The 24,603-nt window shown below is 52.7% G+C and overlaps 1 protein-coding gene across 1 annotated transcript in view; it reads right to left on the reverse strand.

Moving 5' to 3' along the window:
- Window positions 1–24,603, reverse strand: part of TMC6 (transmembrane channel like 6) — a 29,226-nt gene that overhangs the window by 2,382 nt on the left and 2,241 nt on the right. Inside the window, exons 2-20 of the mRNA XM_038742125.1 lie at window positions 21,006–21,060; window positions 13,947–14,042; window positions 13,656–13,774; window positions 13,126–13,206; window positions 12,645–12,806; window positions 12,328–12,433; window positions 11,945–12,041; window positions 10,879–11,139; window positions 10,592–10,782; window positions 9,778–9,922; window positions 9,477–9,632; window positions 7,719–7,891; window positions 5,641–5,722; window positions 5,448–5,545; window positions 4,658–4,750; window positions 3,142–3,217; window positions 2,604–2,737; window positions 2,315–2,491; window positions 2,152–2,230 (exon numbers count right to left, since the gene is read on the reverse strand). Coding sequence (XP_038598053.1) covers window positions 2,152–2,230; window positions 2,315–2,491; window positions 2,604–2,737; window positions 3,142–3,217; window positions 4,658–4,750; window positions 5,448–5,545; window positions 5,641–5,722; window positions 7,719–7,891; window positions 9,477–9,632; window positions 9,778–9,922; window positions 10,592–10,782; window positions 10,879–11,139; window positions 11,945–12,041; window positions 12,328–12,433; window positions 12,645–12,806; window positions 13,126–13,206; window positions 13,656–13,774; window positions 13,947–14,002 — 2,286 coding nt within the window. The 5' untranslated portion in view covers window positions 14,003–14,042; window positions 21,006–21,060. The remainder of the gene's footprint in view (window positions 1–2,151; window positions 2,231–2,314; window positions 2,492–2,603; window positions 2,738–3,141; window positions 3,218–4,657; window positions 4,751–5,447; window positions 5,546–5,640; window positions 5,723–7,718; window positions 7,892–9,476; window positions 9,633–9,777; window positions 9,923–10,591; window positions 10,783–10,878; window positions 11,140–11,944; window positions 12,042–12,327; window positions 12,434–12,644; window positions 12,807–13,125; window positions 13,207–13,655; window positions 13,775–13,946; window positions 14,043–21,005; window positions 21,061–24,603) is intronic.

Raw genomic sequence — 24,603 nt, forward strand, 5'->3', positions numbered from 1 at the left:
TGGAAACAGAAAAATCAATAGAAAGAAAAATGGAAAGAGGAGAGAGGAAAGGATGAAAAGGAGGAATGAAAAACAAAGAAGAAAGGGAAAGATTGAGGAATGTGATGGAAAGAAGGAAGGGAGGAGAAAGAACGGATAAAGAATATGAAGGAAAAGATTACAAGAATAAATGGAAACAGAAAAATCAATAGAAAAATGGAAAGAGGAGAGAGGAAAGGATGAAAAGGAGGAATGAAAACAGGAAAAGCAAGAGAGAAGGTGAGAGAATGAGAAAAGTGATAGAAAAGAGACTGAAGAGTCGAAGGGATAAAGAAAACAAAGGTAATGAGAAAAGGTTAAGAGAATAATAGAAACAGAAAAAGCAATAGAAGGGCAAGAGAAAGAAAACTGGAAAGAGGAGAGACAGGAAAGGATGAAAAGGAGGAATGAAGACAGGAAAAGCAAAGAAAAGGAGAGAAGGTGAGAGAATGAGAAAAGTGACAGAAAGAGTGAAGAGTCAAAGGGATAAAGAAAAGGTAATGTGAAAGAAGGTTAAGGGAATAAGAGAAAGAAAAATGGAAAGAGGAGAGACAGGAAAGGATGAAAAGGAGGAATGAAGACAGGAAAAGCAAAGAAGAGAAGGTGAGAGAATGAGCCAAGAGATTGAAGAGTCGAAGGGATAAAGAAAAGGTAATGAGAAAGAAGGTTAAGAGAACAGAAACAGAAAAATCAATAGAATGGCAAGAGAAAGAAAAATGGAAAGAGGAGAGACAGGAAAGGATGAGAAGGAGGAATGAAGACAGGAAAAGCAAAGAAGAGAAGGTGAGAGAATGAGAAAAGTGATAGATTGAAGAGTTGAAGGGATAAAGAAAAGGTAATGTGAAAGAAGGTTAAGAGAATAGAAACAAAAATCAATAGAATGGAAAGAGAAAAATGGAAAGAGGAGAGAGGAAAAGGATGAAAAGGAGGAATGAAGACAGGAAAAGCAAAGAAGAGAAGGTGAGAGAATGAGAAAAGATTGAAAAGTTGAAGGGATAAAGAAAAGGTAACGAGAAGGTTAAGAGAATAATAGAAACAGAAAAATCAATAGAATGGCAAGAGAAAAAATGGAAAGAAGAGACAGGAAAGGATGAAAAGGAATGAAGACAGGAAAAGCAAAGAAGAGAAGGTGAGAGAATGAGAAGAGAGATTGAAAAGTCAAAGGGATAAAGAAAAGGTAACGAGAAAGAAGGTTAAGAGAATAATAGAAACAAAAATCAGTAGAATGGCAAGAGAAAGAAAAATGGAAAGAGGAGAGACAGGAAAGGATGAAAAGGAGGAATGAAGACAGGAAAAGCAAAGAAGAAAGGTGAGAGAATGAGAAAAGAGATTGAAAAGTCGAAGGGATAAAGGTAATGAGAAAAGGTTAAGAGAATAATAGAAACAGAAAAATCAATAGAATGGCAAGAGAAAGAAAAATGGAAAGAGGAGAGACAGGAAAGGAGGAAAAGGAGGAATGAAGACAGGAAAAGCAAAGAAGAGAAGGTAAGAGAATGAGAAAAGAGATTGAAGAGTCGAAGGGATAAGCAAAGGTAATGAGAAAGAAGGTTAAGAGAATAATAGAAAAATCAATAGAATGGCAAGAGAGAAAAATGGAAAGAGGAGAGACAGGAAAGGAGGAATGAAGACAGGAAAAGCAAAGAGAAGGTGAGAATGAGAGAGATTGAAGAGTTGAAGGGATAAAGAAAAGATAATGAGAAAGAAGGTTAAGAATAGAAACAAAAAAATGAATGGAAAGAGGAAGAAGATAGGAAAGAACGAAAAACAGGAAAGGGAAAGTAAGGGGGGAGATGAAAAAAGACAATGGAGGAGAATGGAATAGAAAAAATGGAGTGAAGGGAAGAAATGGTGAAAGAAAAGAGGGAAACAATAGAATGAAAACAGGATGGAAGATAGAAATGAAGAGTAAGACTAAGAAAAAGAGTTTGAAAAACAAAAAATATGACTGGCAAGAAAAAGAATGAGGAAAGGGAAAGTTAGAAGGATCGTGTCTCCTAAACTCTACTCTGTGGATAGGCAGGCAAGAAAAAGAACGAGGAAAGGGAAAGGGAGAAGGATCGTGTCTCCTAAACTCTACTCTGCACCAAGTAGGCATTCAGTCAAAAATCCGGCTGAGGGATGCGCTTGACTCACATTGCTGATCTGCTCCTTGAGGCGGCGGATGACTCTGCGCTGCCCCTTCACCACCTGGATGTTGAGGTAGATGACGGTTCTGAAAGCAAAGACGCGCGGTGGGCCCCGGCGCCCTCAATCCTCCCCGCGGCCCCCGGCCCCCCGCCCCGCCAGAGCCACTCACAGCAGCAGGGCGGACAGCACGAAGAGGAAGAACGTGTTCTCCACCAGGTACTGGTGGATCCAGACGAACCAGGAGACGTGGGGGCCGGCCCCTTCCAGCCGGCGGACCCAGGTCTTGCCGGCTTCGTACATGGTGTCCAGGTTCCGGAAGGGACCGCACGTGCCGGACGGCCTCACTCTGCGGGGGGGACCGCGGCGACGGGGGCGACGGTCACTCCCTCCCACCGCCCGCGGGGAGCCCCTCCCTCCCCAGCCCGGGGGCCCCGTCCACGCTGCCCGAGCGGACTCACGACCAGATGGCGTAGGACAGGAAGATGGCCGCGCCCAGGAAGGAGGGAAAGCACAGGAGCGTGATGAAGACGGTGCTCATGTGAGACGCCTGCCACGGCTTGCCGGGAGCCTGGCAGTTGGCCATCAGGCTGGCCTGTGGGCACAGAGGGTTGCTACAGCAGGGCTGGGGCCGGGCAGGAGTCCCGTCGGCCCCCACGGGCATCAAACCGGGCAAATCACTCCCACAGGTGCCCACCGTGGGAGAATCGATCATTGGTAGGGCTGAGCGCTTCCTGCGTGCCGAGCACTGGATTAAGCGCTTGGAGAGCAGAGGTGGTAGAAAAGTTCACCACCCACAACGAGCTGGCAGTCCAGCGGGGGAGACGGATGGGACTATAAATAAATGACGGGTAATGACGGGCATGGATGTAAGTGCCGTGCGGCTGGGGGAGGGCGGAATCGGGGGCAAATTCCAAATGCAAGGGCGATGCAGAAGAGACTGGGAGAAGAGGAATTAAGGGCTCTGGAGGACAGGATCCCCCCACCACCCCTACTCACTTTCTTGACCCAGAAGAGCAGCAGCAGCTTGATGATCTGCACAGCCGGGAGAAGGGGGGAAAACAGGACCCCCAACCTGGAAGCGGCCCGGAAGAGACCCTCAGTTCCCACCTGGAGGGAGCTACTTTTTTTTCCATGGTATTTGTTAAGCGCTTCCTATGTGCCCCACACCGAACCCAGCGCTGGGATACGTAGGTAGATCCAAGCTTATTCAGGTTGGGCACAGTTCTCACGGGGCTTAAGCCCCGGTTTACAGAACTGAGGCCCAGAGAAGAGAAGTGATGATGATAATAATAATAACAATGGCATTTATTAAGCGCTTACTAGGTGCAAAGCACCGTTCTAAGCGCCGGGACCAGTCACGCAGGAGACAAGTGGAGGAACCAGGATTAGAACTCAGGTCCCTTCTGCTGAAGTAGCTGGGAGTTATTCAGGCTCCCAGAAGCCTCTCGTGCTACAGCCATCTCCGGCTTGGGACGAGGGGGCCGGGGAGACAACAGCATCCCGCCGTGGTCCAATATCGAAACAAGGCGGTGAGGCCGCTGAGCGGCTGCTATTCTGCTCATCCATTCAATTGTATTTATCAATCAATCAATCGTATTTGAGCGCTTACTGTGTGCAGAGCACTGTAGTAAGCGCTTGGGAAGTACAAGTTGGCCACATATAGAGGTGGTCCCTACCCGACAGCGGGCTCACAGTCTAGAAGGGGGAGACGGACAACAAAACATAGTAACAAAATAAAATAGAATATGTGCAAATAAAATAAAAGAGGCTCGCGTCCTCTTGGAGCGCTTACTGTGTGCAGAGCGCTTATTAAGCACTTACTGTGTGCAGAGCACTGTACTAAGCGCTTGGGAAGTACAAGCAGGGCAAGCAGTGTGGCTCAGTGGAAAGAGCCCGGGCTTTGGAGTCAGAGGTCATCGGTTCAAATCCCGGCTCCGCCACTTGTCAGCTGTGTGACTATGGGCAAGTCACTTCACTTCTCTGGGCCTCAGTTCCCTCATGTGTAAAATGGGGATTAAGACTGTGAGCCCCCCGTGGGACAACCTGATCACTCTGTAAACTCCCCAGCGCTTAGAACAGTGATTTACACATAGTAAGCGCTTAATAAATGCCATCATTATTATTATCATTACAAGTTGGCCACATCTAGAGACGGTCCCTAGCCGACAGCGGGCTCACAGTCTAGAAGGGGGAGACGGACAACAAAACATAGTAACAAAATAAAACAAATAGAATAAATATGTACAAATACAAGAGGCTCGCGTCCTCTTGGAGCGCGTACTGTGTGCAGAGCACGGTACTAAGCTCTTGGGAAGTCCAAGTTGGCCACATCTAGAGACGGTCCCTACCCGACAGCGGGCTCACAGTCTAGACGTCCTTCTTGGGCAGTGGATGGCACATCTGGCTGGGGCCAGGGCCGGGGTTGTCCGCAGTGAGAACCAGCGGAGGGGGTCCAGGGGGGTGGGGGTCCCAGGAAGGAGAGGAAGGGAAAGCGGGGAGCGCGACAGCTCACCAGGTCAGCGTCTGCCCGTAAATCAGCTCCAACACGTTCCGGCCGATGTCGAACTCGGGCTTTCGCTTCCCCTCCCGCTTCTCGCTGATGAGCCTGCGGCACAAGGAGGGGGGTGGCTGCGGTGGGGTGATGCGCGGGGACCGCCGAATCGGTCCAGACGGCGCGGGGAGGTTAGGGGGGGACGCGAAGCGGAGGCTGGAGAGGGGTGGAAGCAGGAGCAGGGTTAAGAGGGTTATATGTTGCCGACTTGTACTTCCCCAGTGCTTAGTACAGTGCTCTGCACACAGTAAGCGCTCAATAAATGTGATTGAATGAATTAGTGAATGAAGAGGATGCTGAGCAGAGGTGGAAGAGATAGAGGGGCAAGCGCGGAGACCACCACCACCTCGGGTCGCTTCACCCTAGGAGAGGGATCGACCCGGATGCTCCCCGAGATGGATGGATGGAGCTCGTTGTGGGCACCGAGTGTGTTTAATGCTATACTGTACTCTCCGAAGTAATTAGTACAGTGCTCCGCCCACAGTAAGGGCTCAATAAATGAGAGAGAGAGAGAGAGAGAGAGAGCGTGTGTGTGTCTGCCACCTTCCTTTAGCTGTGCCGCCACTCCGGCTCCCTCAGTCAGTCCATCGTATTTATTGAGCGCTTACTGTATGCAGAGCACTGAACTAAGCCCTTGGGCAAGGACAACAGAACAGACCCATCCCCTGCCCTCGGTGAGCTTACAGTCTGGGACGGTCAGCACTTGGGAGGGTGGGAGGGGCGGGAGCCGCGAGCGAGCCAGGGGGCTTACCTCCAGACCAGCTCCCCAAACAGGGTGTCCAGCAGGGTGAAGATGAAGTCCATCACCACGAAGCGGTAGAGCTCCTGCCCCACAAACGTCTCCCAGCACTGCGACGAGACCCGTGCAGATCGGGGCGTCGGGCCCGGGCCCCCCCGCCCCGCTGGGCCCCCACCCCCCCGAAGCCCCGGCCGGGGGCCCGTACCTGGTCCTGCAGCGCCCTGACTTTGCGGCTCAGCCAGTGAAAGCACAGCAGCCCCAGGATCACCATTTTCAAGATCAGGTTTCTGCCGGGAGAAAGTCGGACACCTCGGGCTCAGGAGCTGCGAGCTCCTGCGGGCTAAGATGAAGGGTGCCCTCTGTGCCCGAAGGGTGCCCTCTGCTCAGGCTAGCTTGGGCTGGGGACTCGGGGGTGGTGGGGTGGGGGGGCCCGAGGCCAGTTGACTGGCTGGGTTTTTGCCTACTGCCAGTGCTCCCCCAACCAGCTGGCACTTCCACACCCCCTAAGCAGCATGGCTTGGAGTCAGAAGGACCTGGATTCTAATCCGGGCTCTGCCTCACTTCTGCTGGGTGACTTTGGGCAAGTCACTTCTCTGGGCCTCAATTGCCTCATCTGTGAAATGGGGATTAAGAGCGAGAGCCCCAGGTGGGACAGGGACCACGTCCAACCTGATTAACTTGTATCTGTCCCAGTGGTTAGAACAGTGCTTGGAATATAGTAAATGCCTAACAAGTACTAGACTGTGAGCCCACTGTTGGGTAGGGACCGTCTCTATATGTTGCCAACTTGTACTTCCCAAGCGCTTAGTACAGTGCTCTGCACACAGTAAGCGCTCAAATACAATTGAATGAATGAATGAATGAACTCCTCACCCTGGGCTTCCAGGCTGTCCATCCCCTGGCCCCCTCCTCCCTCCCCTCCCTTCTCTCCTTCTCCAGCCCAGCCTGCACCCTCCGCTCCTCTGCTGCTAACCTCCTCACTGGGCCTCGTTCTCGCCCATCCCGCCGTCGACCCCCAGCCCACGTCCTCCCCCTGGCCCTGAATGCCCTCCCTCCCCACATCCGCCAAGCTCGCTCTCTTCCTCCCTTCAAGGTCCTACTGAGAGCTCACCTCCTCCAGGAGGCCTTCCCACACTCAGCCCCCTCCTTCCTCTCCCCCTCCTCCTCCTCCCCATCCCCCCCCGCCTTACCTCCTTCCCCTCCCCACAGCACCTGTATATGTTTGTACGTATTTATTACTCTATTTTACTTGTACATATTTACTATTCTATTTATCTTATCTTGTTACTATGTTTTGTTTTGTTGTCTGTCTCCCCCTTCTAAACTGTGAGCCTGCTGTTGGGTAGGGACCGTCTCTAGATGTTGCCAACCTGTCCTTCCCAAGTGGGGTAGGACCACGAAGTGGAGGCTGGAGAGGGGTGGAAGCGGGAGCAGGGTTAAGAGGGTTATATGTTGCCGACTTGTACTTCCCAAGCGCTTAGTCCAGTGCTCTGCACACAGTAAGCGCTCAATAAATACAATTGAATGAACGAACGAACAAGGCAGTCGCTCCTCCCTCGAGGTCAGGCTCAGTTTCTGGCCTCCCCTAGGAGCCAGGGCTGGACCGCCAGGGCCTGAGTTCTAATCCTCAGACCCGGCTCAGTCTGCCCCTCTGTACAATGGGGAGGAAACCCCCCGAGGGGCGGCAGGAACCATGGGACGGCCTCACCGGTCAAGGCCCTGAGAGCTCACCTCCTCCAGGAGGCCTTCCCACACTGAGCCCCTTCCTTCCTCTCCCCCTCGTCCCCCTCTCCATCCCCCCCATCTTACCTCCTTCCCTTCCCCACAGCACCTGTATATATGTATATATGTTTGTGCATATTTATCACTCTATTTATCTTACTTGTACCTATCTATTCTATTTATTTTATTTTGTTAGTATGTTTGGTTTTGTTCTGTCTCCCCCTTCTACACTGTGAGCCCGCTGGTGGGTAGGGACCGTCTCTCTAGGTTGCCAACTTGGACTTCCCAAGCGCTTAGTCCAGTGCTCTGCACACAGTAAGGGCTCAATAAATACGATTGATTGATTGATTGTCTCTCTATGTTGCCAACTTGGACTTCCCAAGCGCTTAGTCCAGTGCTCTGCACACAGTAAGGGCTCAATAAATACGATTGATTGATTGACTGTCTCTATATGTTGCCAACTTGGACTTCCCAAGCGCTTAGCCCAGTGCTCTGCACACAGTAAGGGCTCACTAAATACGACTGATTGATTGATTGAGAGGGGGAGAGGGGCAGGCCCACCTGCAGATAGCCATGTAGACCTCCAGCCCGGGTGAGTCGTGCAGCTCCCAGGTGGTCAGCAGCATGTAGAGGTAGGGCACCAGCAGGTTGATGAGCCCCACGACCAAGGGCAGCACCAGCAGTTTGGCCTCCTGCTCCCACGGGCCGCTCCCGGAGGCGACAGGCCTGTCACTCTGGGGCCACGGGGAGGAAGAAGTGGGAGGCCGTGAGCCTTCTCGACTGGAAGCCCACTGTCGGGTAGGGACCGTCTCTATACGTTGCCAACTTGGACTTCCCAAGCGCTTAGTCCGGTGCTCTGCGCACAGTAAGCGCTCAATAAATACGACTGATTGATTGAGGCGGTCACCGAGCCGGGCAGGGCAAGCCCAGACAATTATAAGAATAATAATTTTGGTATTTGGAAGCGCTTCCTATGTGCCAAGCACTGTTCTCAGCGCTGGGGGACATACAAGGTCATCAGGTTGTCCCACGTGGGGCTCACCCTCTTAATCCCCATTTTCCAGATGAGGGAGCTGAGGCCCGGAGAAGCGAAGTGACTTGCCCAAAGCCGCACAGCTGGTAAGTGGCAGAGCCGGGATTAGAACCCATGACCGCTCTCAGGCCCGTGCACTTTCCACTGAGCCATGCGGATGCCCGGCAAAAGCAGCGTGGCTCAATGGAAAGAGCCCGGGCTTTGGAGTCGGAAGTCATGGGTTCGAATCCCGACTCCGCCACATTCATTCATTCAATTGTATTTATTGAGCGCTTACTGTGTGCAGGGCACTGTACTAAGCGCTTGGGAAGTACAAGTTGGCAACATAGAGAGACGGTCCCTACCCAACAGTGGGCTGACAGTCTAGAAGGTGGGCTCATGTCTGCTGTGTGACCTCGGGCAAGTCACTTAACTTCTCTGAGCCTCAGTTCCCTCATCTGTAAAATGGGGATTAAGACTGTGAGCCCCACGTGGGACAACTTGATCACCTTGTATCCCCCCCCCCCCCCCAGTGCTTAGAACAGTGCTCTGCACATAGTAAGCACTTAACAAATGCCAGCATTATTATTATTATTATTATACAAGGCAGCGTGGCTCAATGGAAAGAGCATGGCTCTGCCAACTGTCAGCTGTGTGACTTTGGGCGAGTCACTTCACTTCTCTGTGCCTCAGTGACCTCATCTGGAAAATGGAGATGAAGACTGGGAGCCCCACGTGGGACAACCTGATCACCTTGTATCCCCCCCACCCCCCACCCGCCAGGGCTTAGAACAGTGCTTGGCACATAGTAAGCGCTTAACAAATACCAAATGCCATTATTATTATCATTATCATTATTATTATTATTATTATAAAAGGCAGTGTGGCTCAGTGGAAAGAGTTGGCTCTGCCAACTGTCAGCTGTGTGACTTTGGGTGAGTCACTTCACTTCTCTGCGCCTCAGTGACCTCATCTGGAAAATGGAGATGAAGACTGGGAGCCCCGTGTGGGACAACCTGATCACCTTGTATCCCCCCCACCCGCCAGGGCTTAGAACAGTGCTTGGCACATAGTAAGCGCTTAACAAATACCATCGTTATTATTATTATTATTAAAAGGCAGGGCCTGGGGAGAGGCCCGGCACTGGGGGAGTCGGGCGGTGAGGGCTGCAGCCGGGTTTGCGGGGTGGGTGGGGAGCCCCAGCCTGGACAGCTGGGAAGAGAAAAGGGGATGGGATGGGATGGGATGGGATGGGATGGGCATCCCCTCCCACCCTCGGCCCCCCGGTCCCCAGCCCCACCCCTCACCTGGTGCAAATATTCAGAGAAGTAATAGACAGCGATGGCAAAGCCCACAGCCACGCTCAGGCACAGCATCCACACGAGCACCACCCTCGCCAGCTGGCACAGTCGCCTCCACCAGCCCAGCGGGTGCCGCCTCAGTTGCCAGTCCGCCACCAGCTCCTGCCAAACCCAGCGGGCGCTGCTCAGGGCCGGGGGCCCCGGCGGGCCCCGAGGCCCGGCCCTGCCCAGAGAAGGCGGGGAGGGGGCCCCCGGCCAGCCCGCCCCCCGCCCCCGAGGCGGGCACGGCCCCGTCTGGGCCACCCACCTTCAGCTGGGTGCGGAGGTTGTCCTGCTGCAGCCGGATGCCGCGCAAGTCGGTCACCTTGTAGTCCCACGAGCAGAAGACGGCGACGGCGTGGGCCCCCAGGGTGCTGCCCACCCTGTAGCTCTCCCCGAAGGAGTGGGACATGCTGGTGGCGGTGGGGGGAGAGCCAGAGGAGAATCCGGTCCGTCGGGCGGGGTGCCGGGGTTCCCCGCGGGCAGGACCTGTCTACTCGTTTTCTTTGTTTCACAGTCTTTTAGACTGTGAGCCCACTGTTGGGTAGGGACTGTCTCTATATGCTGCCGACTTGGACTTCCCAAGCGCTTAGTACAGTGCTCTGCACACAGTAAGCGCTCAATAAATACGCTTGATTGATTGATTTTGTTGTCCGTCTCCCCCTTCTAGACCGTGAGCCCGTTGGTGGGTAGGGACCGTCTCTAGATGTTGCCGACTTGGACTTCCCAAGCGCTTAGTACAGTGCTCTGCACACAGTAAGCGCTCAATAAATACGATTGATTGATTGATTTTGTTGTCCGTCTCCCCCTTCTAGACCGTGAGCCCGTTGGTGGGTAGGGGCCGTCTCTAGATGTTGCCGACTTGGACTTCCCAAGCGCTTAGTACAGTGCTCTGCACACAGCAAGTGCTCAATAAATACGATTGATTGATTGATTGTACTTCCCAAGTGCTTAGTACAGTGCTCTGCACACAGTAAGCACTCAATACAATTGATTGATTGATTGTACTTCCCAAGCGCTTCGTACAGTGCTCTGCACACAGGAAGCGCTCAATAAATACGACAATGAATGAATGAAAGTACCTGTACACCAGGACGATGCAAGTGACGAAGAAGGCGACTCCAGTGGTAAGCAGGTAGGCCAGCGGCATGTTATAGGGCAGGCTGACCTCTCCAGGAGGGCAGTGACTGGCGTTGGCGGTGGAGGAGCAGGGTTGGTTCAGGGTGAAGTTACTGTAGTAGCCGTAGTACATCACCGTGTGGGTGAAGTAACCCTGGGGGTGCGCAGGCAGGCGGGCCGGTGTGAGACCCCAGATCCCCTCTCTCCCCCAGGCCCTTCCGTGCCCCCGGGGCACCAGCCCAGTACTCACGGCCCCGGTGAGGAGCTCCAGACCCACGAAGGCGGGCCGGCGGGCGGCTTCTTGGGGCGGGGGGAAGGCGGCCTGTAGGGCCACGATGAAGGTCAGGAAGAAGAAGAGGAGCAGAGCGTTGAAGGTGAGCAGGGTCTTGAGGAACAGGAAGTAGGAGAGGACGCTGGACCCGAACTGCCCGCTGATCTGCTTCAGGGCGTTGTGCCAAGGCTGGAGGGCGTGCAGGCCCGACAGGAGCCTGTACCACAGGCCGCGCAGGGCCTGCGAGAGTGGCACGGCTCAGGCCCGCCGCTCCCTGCTGAGGGCTCCCACCCGCCCGCCCTAGGCCGCCGGGGGTGTGCCGTGGGCCAGCTACCCGCCCTCTCTGAGCCCTGGTCACCCCGGGTCTGGGGAGGGGATGGTGGGATGGGGGAAGCCGCCGATTTCCCTGATGAATCCCCGGTGACTCCAACCGTGGCAACCCCTAACTACTCCCTTCGAATTTAGGGGCTCGCTGAGGGTCGGGGCGAGGCGGCAGGGCAACGGCCTGTGGCTGGAGGGGGGAAGTCGAGAGACAGAGCTCTGCCCTGCCCAGGGAGGAGGAGACCAAATGCATGTCCAAGCTGACCCACAGATGGGGAGGGCAGGGGCGGGAGGCCGGCCTGGGGGAGTGGAGAAAGGACGGGCGCTGCCCGGGGGGCGGAGGAGAGGCGGGGGTCACCGACATCGTGGAGGCTCGAGTCCCCGGGGATGAGTTTAAGGGAGACCGAGGAAGCGGGAGGAGGAAGGAGAGAAAGTCTCAAAGTCCGTTAGGCGGGAAGGGGGGGGCGGGGGGCAGGGTGGGAGGGAGAGACGGCTCGTGTGGGCGGGATTCAAAGTTGGGAGGAGATAAGAGACAGAAGGGAAAAGGATGGAGCAGAGGTGGTATTGTGGGGGACGGGGAGCAAGGTGACATCTCCCCCATGCCCCAGAACCTCGCCCTCTCCCTCTCGTCGGCCCAAAACGGATAACTAGTAAATCCCGCTGACTGCTTGGGCCAGGCCCCCGGGCCAGGGGAGGGGGCGGAGGGGAGGCTTTCAGTCCTCACTATGATGCAGTGGTATTTGAGGTAACTGCAGCAAGGAAGGAATTCCTGGCCACGTCGCCCTCTGCTCGGCCTGCCCGTCCAGTCACAGCTGTCCTGCCTGGAGGGAGATTAGGGGTGTGGGAGGAGTCAGGCTCCCCCAGAAGATGGGAAGCCACGGCCCCTCCTGTTCCTCAACCCCTCCCACCGCCCCCAGACCTCTCCAAGCCCAGGGGCCCAAGCAAGTTTCTCGTGGGCGAGGTTTGAGCCTACCAACTCTGTTATCTTGTCCTTTCCCAAGCGCCCAGTCCAGTGCTCGGCACACACAGTGAGCGCTCAGTCCATACTATCGATCGACTGATGGAAGGAGGTGGAAGTGGGGGTGGAGGGGGGTGGGGGGCACCGACCAGAGACGACGCTTCTCGGCCAGGCTCAGGGGCATCGAGCGCAGCGTGTGGTATCGCTGGCCCACGGGAAGGGCCTGCAGTTCCTTCACCAGGAGGCTCTGCTTCTCTGCCGGGGGGGAGATGGGGCGATCAAGTCGGGCCCCGAACCCCTCCTGCCAACCCCGTCCGCCCCACCTCCCGCTTCTCTGGGACGTCTCTGCCCGGTCGGGGGTGGGGGCCCAGGCCAGCTGTCCCTCGGCTCCCTCCCCGAACCTGCGGTTGACGTGACACCCGGTGACGGTCAGCCCAGGTTGGCTCCCCGAGGACCCCGGGCTCACCTTCCTCCTCCTCCCTGGTGGTGGGCTCCAGGTCCAGGTGGTACTGCCGGATGGTGGGGCGGGCCGAGCCCGCCACGTCCCTCAGTGCGGGCCGGGTGTTCCTGCGCCGCAGCTTGACCGTACGGTTGTAGTACTGGGAGATGATGGCCCCTCGGCTGCGCCCTGGGGGACCGGGAGGCTGCCAACGTGGGGGATGCCCATCCCCGGAGGGGCCCGGGAAGGGCCAAAACGCACCCACCCACCCCATTCCAGGGACGGACATACACGGGCAACCTCCCTCGTCCTGGCGGCAGCTCCAGGCCAGGGCTCAGGGCAGTCCCCCGACCCCCATCCCCAGCAGAAGGGGCCCGAAAGCCCGCAGACCCCAGACCCACAACACGCTGCCAGCCCGGCCGGTTTCCCATCATGGACACCAGCCAGGCTGGGCAGGCCGGGAGGGGAAGAGGAGGTTGGCACCACCCCCAAGTTGGGGGCCACTGACCGATGGTGCGGCTGGGCATGCTGGCCAGGATCTGCAGCGTGGCCGACGAGTATTCGGGCGGGCCGGGGCCTTGGCCGTTGTCTACGGACGTGGGAAAAAGGGGGACGGAGGGAGGCTCGCGGCGGGGCAGGCTCTGCCGCCCCAACCTCCGCGGCCGGAGGCCAGCCGGGAGAGAGGCCATTTCTCAGCGCGGAGCCCACAAGCAGGGCCCAATCCCCAATCCCGGCTCCCCCACGTCTGCTGTGTGAACTTGGGCAAGTCCCTTCACTTCTCTGAGCCTCAGTGACCTCATCTGTAAAATGGGGATGAAGACTGTGGGACAACCTGGTCACCTTGTATCCCCCCCAGCGCTTAGAGCAGTGCTTTGCACATAGTAAGCGCTTAACAAATGCCATCGTCATTATTATTAGCATCCCACACAACTGGGAACCGGTTCTTAAGGCCGTAGTTTGAGGCGGTGACGCGGGCCCGCCCACTCCACCAGGAGAGCGGGGTGACCTCGTGGCGGGTGGCTCTGTGGGTCCCCTCACCTGGGTCCCCGAGGAGCCTCTCCTGCAGCTCCAGGGCCTCGGCCTGCTGGCTCTGCTCCTCTATCAGCTGGTGGAAGGAGCTCTGCAAACCGCTCTCGTCACAGGGGCTGGGGTCCTGGCTGCGAGGGGAACATACCGACCCTCCGGGAACTGCCTCTGGAAACCGGTGGGCTGCCCCTCATCCCTCTTCCTCTCACGGGAGGGACCGCTGCTCCACAACCGCCCCTTCCCCGGGGAGCAGACTGCCCTCGTGGTCCCCCCGCCCAGCCCCACCACGTCCACGCCGGTTACCTGGGGTCCCCCTCAGGCTCCTGGATGTTGAGGACAAAGGAGGGCGAACGGGCCATGTCAAGACCTTCCACGGCGGCTCTCTCATCGGTAGCTTGGCTAGGGAAAGATGGGAAAACTGAGCGGCTTCTGGGCCCGCCCCGCAGCCCTACCCTCTGGAGACAGCGGCGGGCCCACCCCGTGCCAGGCGGAGCACCGGGCCGGCTCCCGCCTCCTCCGTCACCAGCTGGGCACCCGGCCCGGTGGGTGAGTCTCCCACGGTGGTGCCCCTGAGGGAACCCAGGAATCCGGGCTCACGGGGGCCAGTCTCTACCCACCCCTGGAGCGGCTCTAGTCCAGCTAGCCAGTGACGCAATTCAAGTACAGTAGAGAGCAGGGGAGTAGCGGTTTAGTTTGAAGACTGCTCCGTTCCCGGCCCTCCGTGGGTGTGGGAAGGGTGAGGTCCCTTTCTCCCCCCAGCCTCAATCGGATGCATGGAGGAGACTGGGGGTGCCCTCCCTCCTTCCCTCCCCCCAGTCACTTCCCTGGGGGAAACAGGAAGGGCACAACAGTTCAGAGGCGCCCCAACTCCACAGTACTTCCTGCCTCAGGAAACCTCACCCCCAACAGCCCCGGGCCCTCCACCCTGGAGGGGAGGTGGGTCGAGGGGCACAGCCCGGGGCACGTCTCAGCAGGGCCGGGACAATGGTGGCCCAACTCCCTCCTCTCTCCCCCCTCCCTGGGACTTGGGGTCCTCCCTGATTTGAGGGGAAGGGAGGGCGGGGGATGCCTCAAAGGAAGTCACAGGGTGGCCCTGGCCTAGCCCACAACTCCAGGGTCCGTCAGCCTTGGAGCTGGGGTCCTTGTCCCACCCCACAGCCCTGGCCCCCCTCCCCCTCGGGGCCCGAACAGGCCGCTCTTTGTCCCTGCCCACGGCCCAAGTGGCCGCTCTGTCCTTCCCCTGGGCCCCAGTGGCCACCCCCACCCCGGGCTCTCTGGGCCTCGAGCGGGGGCGAACAAAACAAAACATATTACCCTGTGCCCCCCATTTGGGGAGGGCTCCTCCCAGGCGAGTGATGGGAGACCGACCAAGGCCGGGGGGCCTCTCACAGGACTCATGGAGGTCCCCCAGCCCCACCCCGGGGCATAATAATAATCATAATAATAGCATTTATTAAACACTTACTGTGTGCAAAGCACCGTTCTAAGCGCTGGGGAGGTTACAAGGTGATCAGGTTGTCCCACGGGGGGCTCACAGTCTTCATCCCCATTTTACAGATGAGGGAACTGAGGCCCAGAGAAGTGAAGTGACTTGCCCAAAGCCACACAGCTGGCAATTGGCAGGGCCGGGATTTGAACCCATGACCTCTGACTCCAAAGCCCGGGCTGTTTCCACTGAGCCACGCTGCTTCTAGCACTGGACTAAGCGCTTGGGAAGTACAGTAATAAGAATAATGATGGCATTTATTAAGTGCTTACTATGTGCAAAGCACTGTTCTAAGCGCTGGGGAGGTTACAAGGTGATCAGGTTGTCCCACGGGGGGCTCACAGTCTTCATCCTCATTTTACAGATGAGGGAACTGAGGCCCAGAGAAGTTAAGTGACTTGCCCAAAGTCACACAGCTGACAAGTGGCGGAGCCGGGATTTGAACCCATGACCTCTGGCTCCAAAGCCCGGGCTCTTTCCACTGAGCCACCCTGCTTCTCCTTATCATAGGGGCATCCCTTCAAAGCCCTACTGAGAGCTCACCTCCTCCAGGAGGCCTTCCCACACTGAGCCCCCTCCTTCCTCTCCCCCTCCTCACCTCCTTCCCCTCCCCACAGCACCTGTATATACGTATATATGTTTGCACAGATTTATTACTCTATTTTATTTGTACATATTTAGTCTATTTATTTTATTTTGTTAATATGGTTTGTTTTGTTCTCTGTCTCCCCCTATCTAGACTGTGAGCCCACTGTTGGGTAGGGACTTGTACTTCCCAAGCGCTTAGTCCAGTGCTCTGCACACAGTAAGTACTCAATAAATACGATTGAATGAATGAATGTATGTTTGTACGTATTTATTACTCTATTTTATTTGTACATATTTATTCTATTTATTTTATTTCGTTAATATGTTTTGTTTTGTTCTCTGTCTCCCCCTTCTAGACTGTGGGCCCGCCATTGGGTAGGGACCGTCTCAATATGTTGCCAACTTGTACTTCCCAAGCGCTTAGTCCAGTGCTCTGCACACAGTAAGCGCTCAATAAATACGATTGAATGAATGAATGAATGTATACATGTTTGTACGTATTTATTACTCTATTTTATTTGTACATATTTATTCTATTTATTTTATTTTGTTAATATGTTTTGTTTTGTTGTCTGTCTCCCCCGTCTAGACTGTGAGCCCACTGTGGCCAACTTGGACTTCCCAAGCGCTTAGTACGGTACTCTGCACACAGTAAGCGCTCAATCAATACGATTGAATGAATGAATGTATACATGTTTGTATGTATTTATTACTCTATCTATTTATTTTATTTGTACATATTTATTCTATTTTATTTTGTTAATATGTTTTGTTTTGTTGTCTGTCTCCCCCTTCTAGACTGTGAGCCCGCTGTTGCCAACTTGGACTTCCCAAGCGCTTAGTCCAGTGCTCTGCACACAGTAAGCGCTCAATAAATACGATTAAATGAATGAATAAATGAATGAATGAATGAAAGGGGGAAACGCGGGGCGAGCCGCCCAGCAGCACGTGGAGGCCTGGGGCCTGCTCAGGTGCAGCCAGTCCAGTCCCTCTCTTCGCCTAACGCTTTCCCCATCCCCCAACACACACACACACACACACACACACACACACACACACACACACACACACACACACACACACACACACACACACACACCCCACCCCCCCCCCCACACCCCCGTGCCCCCGTAGGAACCCTGGGCCTAAAAGTGAGGATTTGTGCATCCATTAAGAGCCCCCTTCTTCCTCTCCCCCTCCTCCCCATTCCCATCCCCCCCACCGTCTTACCTCCTTCCCCTCCCCACAGCACCTGTGTATATGTATAGATGTTTGTACAGATTTATTACTCTATTTATTTTACTTGTACATATTTATTCTATTTATTTTATTTTGTTAACACGTTCTGTTTTGTTGTCTGTCTCCCCCTTCTAGACTGTGGGGCACCTGTGTATATATATATATATATATATATATATATATATATATATATATCATCATCAATCGTATTTATTGAGCGCTTACTATGTGCAGAGCACTGTACTAAGCGCTTGGGAAGTACAAATTGGCAACATATAGAGACAGTCCCTACCCAACAGTGGGCTCACAGTCTAAAAGACTATATATATATATATGTTTGTACGTATTTATTACTCTATTTATTTTACTTGTACATATTTATTCTATTTATTTTATTTTGTTAATACGTTCTGTTTTGTTGTCTGTCTCCCCCTTCTAGACCGTGGGCCCGCTGTTGGGTCGGGACCGTCTCTCTATGTTGCCGACCTGGACTTCCCAAGCGCTTAGTCCAGTGCTCTGCACACAGTAAGTGCTCAATAAATACGATTGAATGAATGAATGAATGAATGAAAGGGGGAAACGCGGGGCGAGCCCCCCAGCAGCACGTGGAGGCCTGGGGCCTGCTCAGGTGCAGCCAGTCAATCAATCATATTTTTTGAGCGCTTACTGTGTGCACAGCACTGGACTAAGCGCTTGGGAAGTACAAGATGGCAACATAGGGAGACAGTCCCTACCCAACAGTGGGCTCACAATCTAAAAGTCCAGTCCCTCTCTTCGCTTAATGCTTTCCCCATCCCCCAACACACACATATACACACAAACACACACCTGTGCCCCCGTGGGAACCCTGGGCCGAAAAGTGAGGATTTGTGCATCCATCCTTAAGAGCCCCCTTCTTCCTCTCCCCCTTTCTCCCCCTCCCCACCCCATCTTACCTCCTTCCCCTCCCCACAGCACCTGTATATATGTTTGTACAAATTTATTACTCTATTTATTTTACTTGGACATATTTAATCTATTGATTTTATTTTGTTAACATGTTTTGTCGTCTGTCTCCCCCTTCTAGACTGTGAGCCCGCTGTTGGGTAGGGACCGTCTCTCTAGGTTGCCAACTTGGACTTCCCAAGCGCTTAGTCCAGTGCTCTGCACACGGTAAGCGCTCAATAAATACGATTGAATGAAGGAATGAATGAATGAACAGTCCAATAGGCCCGGAGAGGCAAAAAGGGGGGCAGGCCGGAGAGCCCCAGGGGCATCTCCTCCAGCGCTGCCATCGCTCATTCACCCCCAAGCTGCCCAGGCTCAGCTGGCCTCATAATAAAAATAATAATAATGGCATTGGTTAATCGCTTAATATGTGCAAAGCACTGTTCTAAGCGCTGGGGAGGATACAAGGTGGATAAGTTGTCCCACGTGGGGCTCCCAGTCTTCCTCCCCATTTTCCAGATGAGGGAACTGAGGCCCAGAGAAGTGAAGCGACTTGCCCAAAGTCACACAGCTAAGTGGTGGGGTCGGGATTTGAACCCACGACCTCTGGGTCCCCAGTCCCTCCGAACTCTCCCATCTGCCCCCGCCCTCCCGGTGGGGGTGCCGGGGGCCTGAGGAGGGGGCTGCTAATAGAGAAGCAGCGGGGCTCAGTGGCAAGAGCCCGGGCTTTGGAGTCAGAGGTCATGGGTTCAAATCCCGGCTCCGCCACTTGTCAGCGGGGTGACTTTGGGTAAGTCACTTCACTGCTCTGGGCCTCAGTTCCCTCATCTGGAAAACGGGGGTTAAGATTGTGAGCCCACGTGGGACAACCTGATCACCTGGTATCCCCCCAGCGCTTAGAACAGTGCTTTGCACATAGTAAGCGCTTAACAAGTACCATTATTATTATTATTATTATTATTATTAATCGCCCTCCCCGGCAGCCAAAGGTTCAGGCCAGGCCCTCCCCCAACCCTTCTTCCCCAAACGTGGGCGCAAACACACACACACCACACCTCGCACCCAGCCCCGGGGACAAGTCCGAATCTTGTTGCCCAACCAATCAATCAATCGTATTTATTGCGCGCTTACTGTGTGCACAGCACTGTACTAAGCGCTTGGGAAGTCCAAGTTGGCAACATAGAGAGACAGTCCCTACCCAACAGTGGGCTCACAACTCCCTGGCCTGGTGGCCCCAGGGCCTCGAGGGGTCTCCAGCCCACTGCCCCCCGGCCCCACCACCGACCTGCTTTCCCGGGCTTGAGGCTGGGGGGTCCAAGCAGTGTCCAAGTGTCCGCAGATAAGGCGGGGGCCGCTTCCGCTTCCTTTTGGCCACCCAGATGGGGCAGGGCGGGGCCCAGGGGAGCCAACCTCACCTGCCGGCACGGGGCCTGCTGGGAGACGTAGTCCCCTCCCCTGTCTTTCATTCAATAATAATCATAATGATGACATTTATTAAGCGCTTACTATGTGCAAAGCACCGTTCTAAACACTGGTGAAGATACAAGATGATCAGGTTGTCCCACGTGGGGCTCACTGTCTTCATCCCCATTTTACAGATGAGGTAATAATAATAATAATGATGGCATTTATTAAGCGCTTACTATGTGCAAAGCACCGTTCTAAGCGCTGGGGAGGATACAAGGTGATCAGGTTGGCCCACGTGGGGCTCACTGTCTTCATCCCCATTTTACAGATGAGGTAATAATAATAATAATAATAATAATAATGGCATTCATTAAGCGCTTACTATGTGCAAAGCACCGTTCTAAGCGCTGGGGAGGTTCCAAGGTGATCAGGTTGTCCCACGTGGGGCTCACTGTCTTCATCCCCATTTTTCAGATGTGGTAATAATAATGATGGCATTTATTAAGCGCTTACTATGTGCAAAGCACCGTCTAAGCGCTGGGGAGGATACAAGGTGATCAGGTTGGCCCACGTGGGGCTCACTGTCTTCATCCCCATTTTACAGATGAGGTAATAATAATAATAATGATGGCATTTATTAAGCGCTTTCTATGTGCAAAGCACCGTTCTAAGCGCTGGAGATGATACAAGGTGATCAGATTGGCCCACGTGGGGCTCACTGTCTTCATCCCCGTTTTACAGATGAGATAATAATAATAATGATGATGACATTTATTAAGCGCTTACTGTGTGCAAGGCACCGTTCTAAGCGCTGGGGAGGATACAAGGTGATCAGGTTGGCCCGCGTGGGGCTCACTGTCTTTATCCCCATTTTACAGATGAGGTAATAATAATAATGATGGCATTTATTAAGCCCTTACTATGTGCAAAGCTCTGTTCTAAGCGTTGGGGAGGATACAAGGTGATCAGGTTGGCCTGCGTGGGGCTCACTGTCTTCATCCCCAATTTACAGATGAGGTAATAATAAAAATGATGATGGCATTTATTAAGCGCTTACTATGTGCAAAGCACCGTTCTAAGCGCTGGGGAGGATACAAGGTGATCAGACTGTCCCATGTGGGGCTCAATGTCTTCATCCCCATTTTACAGATGGGGTAGTAATAATAATAATGATGGCATTTATTAAGTGCTTACTATGTGCAAGGCACCGTTCTAAGAGATGGGGAGGATACAAGGTGATCAAGTTGTCCCACGTGGGGCTCACTGTCTTCAGCCCCATTTTACAGATGAGGGAACCGAGGCACAGAGAGTGACTTGCCCAAAGTCACACAGCTTGACAAGCGGCGGAGCCGGGATTAGAAACCATGAGCTCTGACTCCCAAGCCCGGGCTCTTTCCACTGAGCCACGCTATTGAGCGCTTACTATGTGCAGAGCGCCCTTACTCCAGCAAAGTCGGCCAGGACAGTGCATCTTTATTCTATTTATTTTATTTTGTTAATATGTTTTGTTTTGTTCTCTGTCTCCCCCTTCTAGACTGTGAGCTCACTGTTGGGTAGGGACCGTCTCTAGATGTTGCCAACTTGGACTTCCCAAGCGCTTAGTCCAGTGCTCTGCACACAGTAAGCGCTCAATAAATACGATTGAATGAATGACGGAAAGAGCACGGGACCGGGAGGCGGGGGACGTGGGTTCTAATTCCGACACCTTCACTTACCTGCCGGGGGACCTCTAGCAAGTCACTACGCTTCTCCATTCTTCAGTTTCCTCATCTGAAAAAATGAGGATAAAATAGTAGTTCTCCGTCTCTGTCGGTGAGCGCTTATTATGTGCAGAGCACTGGACTGAGCACTTGGGAGAGGACAATATAATAGACACATTCCCTGCCCACATGAGTTTACAGTCTAGAGTCTACAGTCTATCCCAGCGTTTAGTGCAGTGCTTGGCAGAAGCAGCCCGGCAAAGTGGATAGAGCATGGTCCTGGGAATCAGAAGGTGTTGGGTTCTAATCTCGGCTCCACCACTTAATAATAATAATGATGGCATTTATTAAGCGCTTACTATGTGCAAAGCACTGTTCTAAGCGCTGGGGAAGTTACAAGGTAATCAGGTTGTTCCACAGGGGGCTCATAGTCTTCATCCCCATTTTACAGATGAGGCAACTGAGGCTCAGAGAAGTGAAGTCACTTGCCCAGAGTCACACAGCCAACAAGTGGCGGAGCCAGGATTTGAACCCATGACCTCTGACTCCAAAGCCCCTGCTCTTTCCACTTGTCTGCTGTGGAAAGTCACTTCACTTCTCTGGGCCTCGGTTACCTCATCTGTAAAACGGGGATTGAGACTGCGAGCCCCAAGTGGGACAGGGATCGTAACCAAACTGATTCTGCTTGTACCCACCTCAGCACTTAGTACAGTGCCTGGCACATAGTAAGTGCTTAACAAATACCATTATTATAGTAATTACTACTACTATTATTATTATTATCGTGATTATTTATTGGGTGTTTAGAGGCCTTCCCTGACTAAGCCCTCATTTTCTCTTTTCCCACTCCCTTTTGTACCACCCTGATTTGCTCCCTTTATGCACTCTTCCCTCAGCCCCTCGGCACTTATATCCATATCCCATAATTTATTTATTTACAATATCCATATCTCATAATTTATTTATTGCCTCTCCCCTCGAGCCTGTGAGTTCAGTCTGGGCAGGGAATGTGTCTACCAACTCTGTTGTATCGTACTCTCCCAAACACTTAGTAGAGTGCCCTGCACCGAGAAATCGCTCAATAAATATGACGGACGGATTGTCCCCTGAGAGCCGGTTGCTAGGAAATTACAACAGAAGCAAGGCTCATATTTCCTGCCCAAAACACGGGTTCAAATCAGGCTCCGCCAACTGTCAGCTGGGTGACTTTGGGCCAGTCACTTCACTTCTCTGTGCCTCAGTTCCTTCATCTGTAAAATGGGGGTTAAAACTGTGAGCCCCCACCGTGGGACAACCTGATCACCTTGTAACCTCCCCAGTGCTTAGAACAGTGCTTTGCACATAGTAAGCGCTTAACAAATCCCATCATTATTATTATTATTATTATTAAAACAAGGAGTTTTCAATCTAATCCTATTATTATTATTATTATTATTATTACTAATAAAACAAATCTAATCCAGAGATCCATGGGACAAGATGAGCGGTGGGGGCTTCCATCTCATCATCCAAGTTCTAGTCCCAGCTCCACCCTAAGGCCTGCCGAGTAGCCTTGGATAAGTCACTTACCCTCTCATAACAACACCTGTCTCTCGCTTCTTCACAGGGATATTGTTCATTCACTCATTCAATCGTATTTATTGAGCACTTACTGTGTGCAGAGCACTGTACTAAGCACATGGGAGAGTCCAAATAGAACAATGAACGGAAACATTCCCTGCCCACACCAAACTTACAGTCGTGAGGACAAAATGATCTGAATAACCAATTGATCGATCCGTCGGTATTTTTTAATGGCATTTATTAAGCGCTTAATCTGTGCAAAGCACTGTTCTAAGCACTGGGTATTTATTGAGTGCTTTCTGTGTACAATACTACAGAGTTGGTAGACCCATTCCGATAATAGTACCTGCCTCTCCCTACTTTACAGGGATATTGTGAGGACAAAATGAGATGAGTAACCAATCAATTATACCATTATGAGGGTTCACGTCTACTAACCCTATCACAGTCTTCCAGCGCTTAGTACAGCGCTCCTCACACAATAAGCCCTCAAAGTAGTATCGACTGATTGCACTGTGCCCACTGAATAGTAATGGTATTTACTAGAGAAGCAGCGTGGCTCAGTGGAAAAAGCCCGGGTTTTGGAGTCAGAGGTCATGGGTTCAAATCCCCACTTGTCAACTGTGTGACTTTGGGCAAGTCACTTCACTTCTCTGGGCCTCAGTTCCCTCATCTGGAAAATGGGGATGAAGACTGTGAGCCCCACGTGGGACAACCTGATCACCTTGTAAATTCCCCAGCGCTTAGAACAGTGCTCCTGTATATATGTCTGTACATATTTATTACTCTATTTATTTATTTATTTATTTTTATTTGTACATATCTATTCTATTTATTTTATTTTGTTAGTATGTTTGGTTTTGTTCTCTGTCTCCCCCTTTTAGACTGTGAGCCCACTGTTGGGTAGGGGCTGTCTCTATATGTTGCCAATTTGTACTTCCCAAGCGCCTAGTACAGTGCTCTGCACATAGTAAGCGCTCAATAAATACGATTGATGATGATGATGATGATGATGATGATGATGATGATGCTGTGCACATAGTAAGCGCTTAATAAATGCCATTATTATTATTATTATAATTATTACTAGTAGAGTGCTTACTATGTACAATACTACAGAGTTGATTAGTCATGCTTCCCGGGTCCTTTTTGAAAGGGCCTGGGTCCCTGGCAAGGAGAAGATCCCCTGCCTTGACTCCTCAGACAGCCTGAGTCTCCCTGGGGTATTATTATTATTATTATTATTATTATAATATGTGATTATTATTATATTACTTGATACGAAGGGGTCCAGCCTGCTCTTTGACCCCTGAACTACCCCCCAACTCCCTCCCCCAATTCAGCTTCCTTTCCAGAAATCACCTGTTGCCACCCACAAATTCCCGGGGCTCGACCCGGCCTCCTTTGAGCGACACCTGACCTTTGGACATTTGATATTCACCGCACCCCCAACCCCACAGCATTTATATACATATCTTTATTTTATAACATTTATTCATATTAATGCCTGTCTCCCCCTTTAGACTGTAAACCCATTATGGGCAGGAAACGTGTCCTCCAATTCTGTTCTCTCCCAAACGCCTAGAACAGTGCTCTGCACAGAGTAAGCACTCAATAAATACGATTGATTGATTAAGGGGCACGTTCCCTGCCCGTCTCCCTACTTTACAGGGATATTGTGAGGATAAAATGAGTTGAGCACCCCATCAATTGGCGATATTTATTGAGTGCTTACCATATGCGATACTACGGAGTTGGTAGTCACATTCCCCGCCCTCGAGGAGTTGACAGTCTAGGGCGGAAAGGGAAAGAGCTTGGGGAAAATTAAAGCGTGATACAAATTACACTCGGATACAGATTTGGATTTGGATTTGGATTTGGGTACAAATCACGCTGCTTGGAGAAACATTATTATTATTATTAAGCCAGAAAGAGCCCGGGCTTTGGAGTCAGAGGTCATGGCTCCGCCACTTGTCAGCTGTGGGAACTTGGGCAAGCCACTTAACTTCTCTGTGCCTCAATCACCCCATCTGTAAAATGGGATTAAGAC

Source organism: Tachyglossus aculeatus, unplaced genomic scaffold (assembly GCF_015852505.1).
Source record: "Tachyglossus aculeatus isolate mTacAcu1 unplaced genomic scaffold, mTacAcu1.pri SUPER_34, whole genome shotgun sequence".
NCBI lineage: Eukaryota > Metazoa > Chordata > Mammalia > Monotremata > Tachyglossidae > Tachyglossus > Tachyglossus aculeatus.